Source organism: Psammomys obesus, unplaced genomic scaffold, assembly GCF_907164565.1.
Source record: "Psammomys obesus unplaced genomic scaffold, mPsaObe1.curated_primary_1811, whole genome shotgun sequence".
Classification (NCBI taxonomy): Eukaryota; Metazoa; Chordata; class Mammalia; order Rodentia; family Muridae; genus Psammomys; species Psammomys obesus.
In genome coordinates, this window is record NW_026590062.1 from 2468621 (window position 1) to 2478435 (window position 9815).

Genomic DNA, 9815 nt, shown 5'->3' on the forward strand with positions numbered 1-9815 from the left:
ACATGTTTGTGTGTGTATACGTGCACATATGTGTATGTATGACTGCGCACGCGTTTGTGTGTACATGCTCTCTGGGCAGCCCCAGGATGGCAGACCTCAGGAAGTCCCTGGCCAGAGTGGACACACGTACTCTGCATTCCCCAGACAACCACCTCTGTCTATAGACACGTGGTCTCAACCTCTGAATTTCTCAAAGTCCACCTGTGCTTTGCCCGGGCTGCCAATAATGAACTAGAGCAGCAAGGCGGGCACACCTGTGAGCCCAGCCCCTGGCACACTGAAGCAAGGAGGACTCTCATTCAAGGCCAGCCGGGACTATATGCCAAGTTTGATGCCAGCCTGAGATACACAGCAGAAACTCACCTCAAAAACAACCCAAAAAACAAAAAACAAAACTGAAGAAGAAATAAATTAGAAGAAAAGGAGAATTTATGTTGGTACCAGATCATGATTTAAAAAAATGCAAAAATCCCAAACCAAAACTGAACAACCACATCTCTGCAGCATTTTTAATAAAGCTCAGGGTTATTTCTAGCTCCTTCCCTGGCCAGGGCTCTGGCTCCCAGCTCCACTCAGCCCTCGGAGGCTCCACGTTGGGAGTCACACCCATGATACCCCATGGCCTCCCGGGCTCAGCCTCCTCTCCAGGGTCCTCTGCCTCTGCCCAGTCACCCCTGCTCACAGCTGCTTCCCCTCCCAGCCTGTGCCTCCACTCTGTCCCCAGCACTCTTGCTCCCGGTGACAGCTCCCGCCAGGCCCCAGCCCCCAGCCATGGCACCTGCTACTCTCTCTCCAGGCAGCAGGCATGAGTCTGACATGACACCCATGGCCTGCCGCCGGAGGGAAAGCTCAGGGGTGAGAAAGCGAGCGACTTCATTTGAGGGATAAACTCAGGCAGCGGAGAATAAGCCAGGCCCTGGATAAATGGCAGAGTCAGGGGCAGACGACAGGCTGGCAGCCGGGCGGTGTGACCTGATGACTTAGCATTCTGAAGATGGTAATTTTCTCCAGGACTCACTGAGAGAAGTCATGAGAAGTCACTGTGACTGTGTCTTCTCTCCGTCTGGAGAAACAGAGCCATGCACCGAAGTCTGAAAAACTCGGGGATGCTAAGACCACGATCAATTCATCCTTGATTGACAAGCGCAAAGACATCCGTGCTGTCTGCGCATTTCCTCCTGACACAGGGAGGCTCTAGACTCTGAGCGTGAAAAACCACAGATTCTTCTGCTCGGGGTGGGAAGTGTCTGGATCGGCTGTAACTGTCTCAGATCACATGTCACAAACAAACGTGAACACTCTGCCGCTCATCCACATGAACCAAGCAGGAGAAGGAAGGCTGAAGAGGCTTCCACAGTGGTTGGCCTATTACCTAGGTACTCAAGAGGCTGAGGAGGCAGCTTGGGTTCCAGGCACACCGGGCTACAGAGTGAGTTCAGGGGCTGGTCATGTACCTGGCCGTGGCATGCTTGTCAGACACGTGTAAGGGGCCCAGTCAGTCCCTAGCCAACGCACACACAGTGACTCTCGTAGATCGTGTACCTTAATGCCTTTGGTGTCCTCCTCATCAAAGGAGCCGATGTCAAAGGCATCCGCAGCATTGACCTCTCCCCGAGGTGGGATTAGGGGCGGCGAGTACTGGAAGAGCCAAGAGGTGGGTAGGGCACAGTTACTGGCTGTGTATTGCCCCAGCCCAAGGCAACAGACTATAAAAAGAACACGACCCCGGCCTTCAGAGAGCGAAGCCCACCCAGAGCCCCGAGCCGAAAACCCTCCTCAGTGCTGGCTGCCCAGGGGATGGGTGCATGGCCAGTAGGCAGGCAGCCCCTCGGCCCTGTGGAAGCCACTGCCACACTTCAGCTGGGCTTCACGTGGAAACATATTTGAAAAATTCAACCGGGTGTTTTTGCTCTCTGGGCGACAGGGTGCAAGCCCTGAGGACAGGGGTCAGTCTGTGCCCTTTGGACACTAATGGCCAGGAGGAGCCCCGGTGTGCTCAGCACACCTGTGATTTCTCTTCTCCTGAATCTATTCCATCCGTAGATGGCTGAACCACACATGCAAAACTCAGGCATTTCTGGCCTGTCTGAAGACAAGAGAAAGAGGAGCCTCCCCAGCAGGAGTCTCCTCCACCATGACAAGCCCGGGCCTGTAGGCAAGCTGGGGTGGGGAGGCTGTAGGGACAGGGTCAGGAAGGCAGACAGACAGCGCCCAGAGGGTCCCGAGGGATACCTTCCGCAAGTACACATGCTGCCAGTCAATGCCCCTGAAGAAGGAGTGCTCCTTCACCTCCTGTGCCCTGGGGAAGGAGAGAGGGAGAGACAGACAGAGTCCTGCAGAGGTCAGCTGGGAAATGTAACGGCTGCTGTGCCAAACTGTCTCCCAGTAAGAACCACAGGGGCGTCCCGGCTCTCTAAGAAGAACCACAGGGGTGTCCCGGTTCTCTAAGAACCCAGAGCAGGCTGCCAAACAGCCAGGGCAGGGCGCTTCCCGAGGAAGCCGGAGACCCTGAGTTTCATTCCTGGCTCCTGTGCTAAGCTCAGACTGACATGGTAGCAAGGGCAGACACAGGGGATGCCCTGGGCCGCTAGCCAGACAAGCCCAGTCAGGACCCTCTGCATTCTAGGGAGGGACCTGCCTCCGTGTACAGGTACAGATTTATCAAGGATGACACCCATCAGTCTTGGGTACACACACACACACACACACACACACACACACACACGCAGACTCCGTGCATATGTACATGTCCATGCACACATACACGCTTGCATACTCACATGCACACACTCCCAAGCACACTCACACATACAGACACACACACACACATACTTGAACACATCTCATGCACACATATACACACCCCCATGCATACTCATATACACGCTCAAACACATACAGACACACATCCATGCGCACATACACGTTCACACACATGCACACACGTGAGCAAGAAAGCAAGGGTTCACTTTCAGAGGGCAGAGACGATGCTGCCGTGACCACAGGCACCAGTGCCAGGCCTGGGAAGATGTCCCGTTCGCCCAGATGTATACTGAAGCTTCAGACAGCCTGGCAGCTCCCACAGACACACACATATACACCCAGGCCGTGTACAAGCACGTGACAACACAGTCCGAAGAAGAGCGACGCTGCAGGGCCATGCATTAAAGTATCTCCGCAGATGCCCATCAGCCGTGACAGACAGAAGGATGGGAGGGCAGGACTGTGAAGCCTCCGGTGCTGACTTAGAGGGAAACTCCAACAACACAACTTATGCCACCACCCCACCCCCATCAGATGAGTAAACAAAGGCCTTGAAGGTCAGGATCAAGGCTGAGTGCACACAGCAGAGTCACATGCTGAGTCCAGGCCCATCTCCCTGCCCCAGCAATGGTTCCTGTGGGCTGGTCCTCACCTGTGCCCTGCTCATCTCTATTAACTCCCAGGAGCCTGCCCCAAGCCCCCAGCTCCAGAGCGGGCAGCCTGAGCACTCACTCGGCATGACCTTCCCCCTCCTCCATCCTCAGTGACCCTAACAGCTCTGCCCTCCTGAGACACAGCAACATGGCCCCTGCCCCTCTGAGCCCTCCCTGCCTCTGTGGCCCGGTGTGTGCGATGCTCAAAGCCAGGCACCCATCTCCTCACGGGCTCAGTGTACCACACGAGCCACTTGACAACTGCTTGGGGAGGACTTCGAGTTGGTGAGAACCCCAGGAGAAGCTGGCACCCACATCCCGGCAACTGCGTCCCAGGGACCTTGTCCTGTTCCTGCCCGTGCCTGCTGCTGTCTACCAAGCAGGCTGAGCACGTGGCAGGGGAACTAGAGGGGGCTGGAGTCCAGCCTGGCTTCTTCTCCTTCATGCTGTCACAGGCCCCGAGGGGGTTGGGGGGGAACACAGAAACTCGTGTGCCTTGGGGACTCAAGAGGGGCTGTGCAGAGGTAGATGGGAGGGGTCTGCAGTGCAGGCAGGGGTCACGTCGGCTGCCCTGGGGTGTAGGATGGGCTGACTCCTGTGTGTGTGCCTGTGTGCCTGTGTTCGTGTATGTGTGTGTGTGCATGTATGTGTGCCTGTGTGTGTGTACATGTGTGTGTACATGTATGTGTGTGGGTGTGGATGTGTGTTTGGGCTGGGACCCTTCATGGAGACTCGAGTATCTTGAGCACACATACACATAACACACACACACACACACACACACACACACACACACACACACGAGTGCACACACACACACACACACACACACACACACACACACACACGTGCACACGCCCAAACAGGCATATTCACCCACACACCAAACCTGTCCTCACCTCTGACTCCCCAAATCCCCACAACTGGCTGTGTATTCTAACAGGAGGAAAGGCCCTGGAAGGTTTGACATTTGAGGAATCAAACTTGCCAAAGAGCTTTTTTTAAAAAAAAAAAAAATCAATAGAAGAGTTGGGGATCTAAATGATGGGAGTAAAACAAGGAATCGGAGGCTAGAGCCGGCTTGAGCACAAGATCGGGAGCTCAGAGGAGCAGCCTGCTTGACAGAAGTGCTAAGAGGAAAGGGGCGGCGGGCAGGACCAGGGGAGAGCGCACACCAGCCTCAGAGCTGCCCCAGGCCGAACATCAGGCTGGTTTCAGGGCCAGTGCTCACCCCGCAGCCTCTCTCTAAGGGGCTACTTGGGAACATACTGCAGCTAAAAGATTAGGGCTCAGGAAAGCGGATGGCCCTCGGGTCAGGGAGACAGCAGCAGACTCAGGAATCCCAAGTGCCACAGAGGACAGGGAAAGGGAGAAAGGCCACGCCCAGTTCCCACAGAACTTAGGAAGAACAATGAAAACCAGCACAAATCTCTCTTTCTCTCTCCCTCCCTCCCTCTCCCCTACCTTCCCCTCTTTTCCCTCTCCCCACTTCCCTATTCTCCCCCCTTCCCCTCCCCCCCAGCACCTGTTTGAATGCAGATTTCCCAGCTGGCCACACTGCTTGGGGAGGCTGGAATCTTTAGTAAGTGGGGCTTCGCTCCAAGAAAGGATTCGATTTGAAGAAAATCCTCCAGTTCTCCCATCTCTGCTTCCTGCTTCTCTGAGATGCAAGCCCCACCCTCGCCCCCACCCGAAGACTGACCCACAGCACTCTGACTTCCAGCCATGGACAGGCTGACCCCTCTGAAACCGTGGGAAGAAGAAAACATGTCCTCCCTCGGGGCATCTCCACCTGGTACTGTAAGGGCAATGGGATGGGCAACCAACCAGCGTGCCATGTGACCCGTTTGGAGACTCTGAGAGTCGGCCTACCCGCCTCCACAGCATCCCAGCCGCTGGCTCACGTCCCGCTGGAGCAGCCCCTCCAGGAGGGACCTCAGCTCAGGGGAGAAGGCGTCGGGAAGCTGCACGTTCTAGGGAGAGAAGAGACGGGTGTCAGAGGCCCATCCTAAGACGGTGGCCTCATGCCCAACGGGAGCCAAGACTGCTCCTTGGGTAAGGGAAGATCCAAACTAAATTCACTAAGATTCACAGTAAGTCTAAAATGGCTACTGATTGGTTTTAATGGTTACTGATTGGCGTGAGGAGCCGGTGGCTGTGACCTCTCCTTCTGCAGGGGGTCATCTCTCCATTTATCTCATGGCCGTGTCTGCTCTCCCGCTTTCCACATCCTTCTTATTCTGTTCACTTGCAAATCTGGTCTTTTTCCCCAGCTGTATATCCACTCACATTTTCTTTTTCTTTCAAAATGTCCCCCAAGAATGGATGTCCCCTAGGCCTGTGTGGCAAGCACTTCCCCCCCCAGGGCCATCCCTCCGGCCCTGTGGCACCTCATGCTATTCTACAGCACATTTCGCCAGCAACAGAACACGATGCAGAAACCATCCCCTGGCCTCTTACCACCGTTAGGGTCATTCGGTCTATCTCATGCTTGTCTTTGGTTTTGTGCTGTCTGAAAGGGCTGTGGCTGTGGAGGTAAAAGGAAGCTCTGTTAAAACATGCCATTGGGTGACTTAGTTACAGGCACTGACTGATAGTCAGTGCGAATATAACACGCGGACATTCGGAGATCATAAACACTTGAACAAAGCCCCGCCACAGGACCCCACAGACTGGGTCCTGAAGGAGCCAGGCACTCGTGAGCAGCCTCGCTGCAGTGACATTGTGGCAGAAAGGCAGGCGTCCCTGGTTAAAATCACCAGCGAAGCACAGGCATCAGGCAGCCACGCAACGCCAAGTGCTGCGGTGGCTGTAAGGCAACTTCTGCAGGCTGGCTCCCGAAATAGCCCGGGTTGCACCAGAGAGTCCCCAGGCGAATGCGGGGTGCCCAGCATGACACACACGGCCCCGGTCACAAAGGGCTGCACCAGCAAGCCCAGACTTGTGCCCAGGATGAGCCAGGGAAGCTGGGGCCGGCTGTGACTGTCCACACAAACCTTGGACATTGCATCGGGGCAGTGGCTCAGGCTGCAGGTCTCAGAGTGAGTGGAGCCAAGGCCACGGCAGTAGACAGTAGGTGCCAAATATGGCATTGGTCACCAATGAGGACTCCTCTTCACTGTGTTTTTATTTATTTGTTTAATGATTCTTTTTCTCACTCTTAAGCTATTATTCTCACATAGCATTACACCAGACCATTCTCAGGCATGTATGTAATGTTGCTATGCCCCCCGCTTCTCACTCCCTCTCCCTGTTCCCCTTCTCCCTTCTCTCTCCCCCACCCCCCATCTCTCTCCCCCTGCACTTCCCTTTGCCCCCTAGTTTCGATGCTCTCCTGTTATTAACACATATATGATTTTGCCTCTCTAAAGTCTGAGACCACAAATGACAGGACACACGTGACATTTGTCTTTCTGGAACTGACTCCGTTTGCTTTATGATTATCTCCAGAGCAGCCATTTTATTACAATCAGCTTAGCTTCACTTTCCTTCACAGCTGAAAACAAGCCCACATTGTCTTTAGCCATGCCTCTTCTGAGGGACACGTAGGTTGCTTCCACACCCTAGCTGTTGTGAGCAGTGCTGTTGTGAGTGTGGCTTGGCAAGTCTGTGATGTTTTTCACGTGAAGTTTTACATAAACATCTGGGAGTGTTGTGTGGTAGTATAACATCACACACACAAACACAGATACACACGCATATATATATACACACATATACAAACCACACACATACATATACAAATACACAAACACACAAACACACACATACCTACACAGACACGTACACATATACACACACATACCACACACATACACACACCCACACACTGGGGCGGGGGGTTGTTCATAGAGCCCAGCCTATCCTCAAACCCACTTCAATCCTCCTGTCTTAACTTCCATCACGCTGGGATTCCAAGTGTCAACCACACTTTCTGGGTCTTGGAAATTTGACAGAAGACAGCTTTCAGGGGAAATTTTTTTTTTTATCATTAAACGGTATTTTAAATTTGCATATTAGAACTCATGTCCCATCGATGTATTTGTTTCCTCGCAGAGAGACAAGTGCCTATGCCCTGACCCTGCTGGGTTATAAGGCATGTAACGTAGAAGCTGAGGCAGGGTACTCTGGAAAACATCACGGGCCAAAGCTTCACACAGTGCAGCAGGGTGTGGACCCTTTAAAGGAATGAGCCCCAGTCCCTCCTGGCCCAGGCTGCCCCTTCTTGCTCTAGGGAAGCCTTTGAGCTTGGGGCTCGATCCTTCTCCCTCTGGAGGAGAGAATGCTCCAGTGTCTCAGTGAAGAACGGAGTAAACGCCATCCCCCAAAGGCACGAATTGGAACAACAACAACAACAAAAAATTCCCAATAAGACAAATTGGCACTAGCCAAGGATGTGCTGTGATCTTTAAAAAGATTTGTTGGAAATATCCTTTTCACCATTGTTTCCAAGGAGAAAAACGTGCAATTACTGTGCTCAAAAGGCAGCAGGAGTCAGGCACGGTGGTGCACAACTGCAAAGGGGATGGAAGAGGCAGACGGGTCCAGGGTTCAAGGCCATCCTTAGCAAGAATTCCAGACAAGCACAGGCAATGTGTGGCATTGTCAAATAAATTAAAATAATAATAATAAAAAAAAAAAAACCAGAGCACGGAAGACAGCCTTCTCTTGTTTCTGCGCTTTGAATCCCCATACTGCCCCCAGACAGTTCTCTTTCGTGTAAATCCACAGTAATAGTAGGAGGTCGAGGTCCTAGGAGAGGAGTGCCAAGCCATTGCCAGCCTCTCTGTTGGCTACTCTGCTGCCTCCACCGCAGGGCATTTCTCAAGGGTTAATGTGAGGACCTTGAACTTAAATGTGTGCTCGTGGCTATGAGCGCAAAGCCAGCGGATTCTTGCCCTTGACCTGACGTGGTGTGAGGGTCATTCCCCCCAAATCCTGCTGAAATGTGCCCGTCATGATGTGAGAAGGCGGGGTGTTTACAAGGTGAGGTCAGGAGGGCTCTAACCACTGGGAGGAATTAAGGTTGGTTGTTGTCCATGGGGCCTGTTAGAAAGGTGAGTCTGGCTTCTTCGTTACTCCTCGCTACCCTCTCTGGCTCTCTCACACAGCCCCCTGGCCAACTACTGTAATGATGCTGCAGAAAGTCCCTTAAGTTGCTGACTGAACTCCTGGCTTCCAGGACCATGAGCCCAAATAAATTCTGTCCATTCTAAAGCACGTGGTGTGCACGATTCTCTTCCAGCTGCACAGAATAGTTGGGGAGAGTCGGAGACAGCCCCCATCCATCCCTAGGTCCACAGGCTCCTTTTACAAGCTCAGTGAGTCCATATCCGACCCAGCAAAGCATCATGGGAAGCCAATTTCCAGCTCCTCGTCCCTGCAATATCTCGTGGGGAACATTTGATGGTTCCAGTCCAGCTTCATGCATATTCGCTGCCAATGGAGTCCCGATTACACTCTTTGTGTGAACCAGGTCTGGGATTTGGCTTTTCTAGTTGAGAAAATGTTAAAGAAAAAAAAAAAAAAAACTCAGACAGTAACATGTCCACGTGCCAGGACAAGTGGCACGCACAGACCACGTGACAGCAGCTGCTCCCTGAGGCACGCTGGGTAAATAGGTACCCAGCACCAGGCTGTCGCCAGCACACAGTGCCAAGCAGCACCCCCAGCGGGAGGTGGCTTCTGACTGGTGGCAGATGTGGGGGGCAGAGAGCACACACCCCCGAGCACAAACACAGCACTCTCGGTGTGCAGCACTGAGCCTACACCCGCTAGGAAACGGAGGAAACCCCCACACTCCCACGCCACAGGCTTCAAACACGAGGGGCTGACACGGAGCCCGAGCCAATATGGCATAAGATGAAACACTCTCACAGCTTAACCTTAGAACGCAAGAGACATCGTATGTCACACCAGATATGTCACACCCTTTGGGGTTGGAGACAATAGCTGTGAGATATCAAACAAAACAAAACCGTTTCCCCCTGTGGAGCAAAGCCATTATCCCCAGGGGTACTTAACCTCACCCCTCCAGGTGACAGGATGCCCCCCCCCTCCAGGCACGAAGCAGGCCCAAGCTCTGTCCACTCAGTGTGGCGTTCCACCCATTCCGACTCCTCAAAGCCAAAGAAGAGCAGCACTGGGGACCTCTACAGCAGGCGTGAGTGACACACGTGCAAACAGCACAGGTGTAAGAACCGTGGGTAGTGCCCTTCACCCCTGAGCCATCTCTCCAGCCTCAGATCCTCCTTCTGAAGACCCACCACGGGGCCTCGCTCCTGAAAGGTCCCTGTGAGTGTTGCTTCAGCCTGAAGCACCACTGGCTACGCCCTTCCAAGAGTGAAAGCCCGTGTGTGTGTGTGTGTGTGTGTGTGTGTGTGTGTGTGTGTGTGTGTG

General features: G+C 53.5%; 1 protein-coding gene across 1 annotated transcript in view; it reads right to left on the reverse strand.

Moving 5' to 3' along the window:
* Grk3 (G protein-coupled receptor kinase 3) overlaps positions 1–9815 on the reverse strand; it is a 90332-nt gene that overhangs the window by 9667 nt on the left and 70850 nt on the right. Inside the window, exons 14-17 of the mRNA XM_055606070.1 lie at positions 5877–5943; positions 5289–5389; positions 2233–2299; positions 1543–1638 (exon numbers count right to left, since the gene is read on the reverse strand). Coding sequence (XP_055462045.1) covers positions 1543–1638; positions 2233–2299; positions 5289–5389; positions 5877–5943 — 331 coding nt within the window. The remainder of the gene's footprint in view (positions 1–1542; positions 1639–2232; positions 2300–5288; positions 5390–5876; positions 5944–9815) is intronic.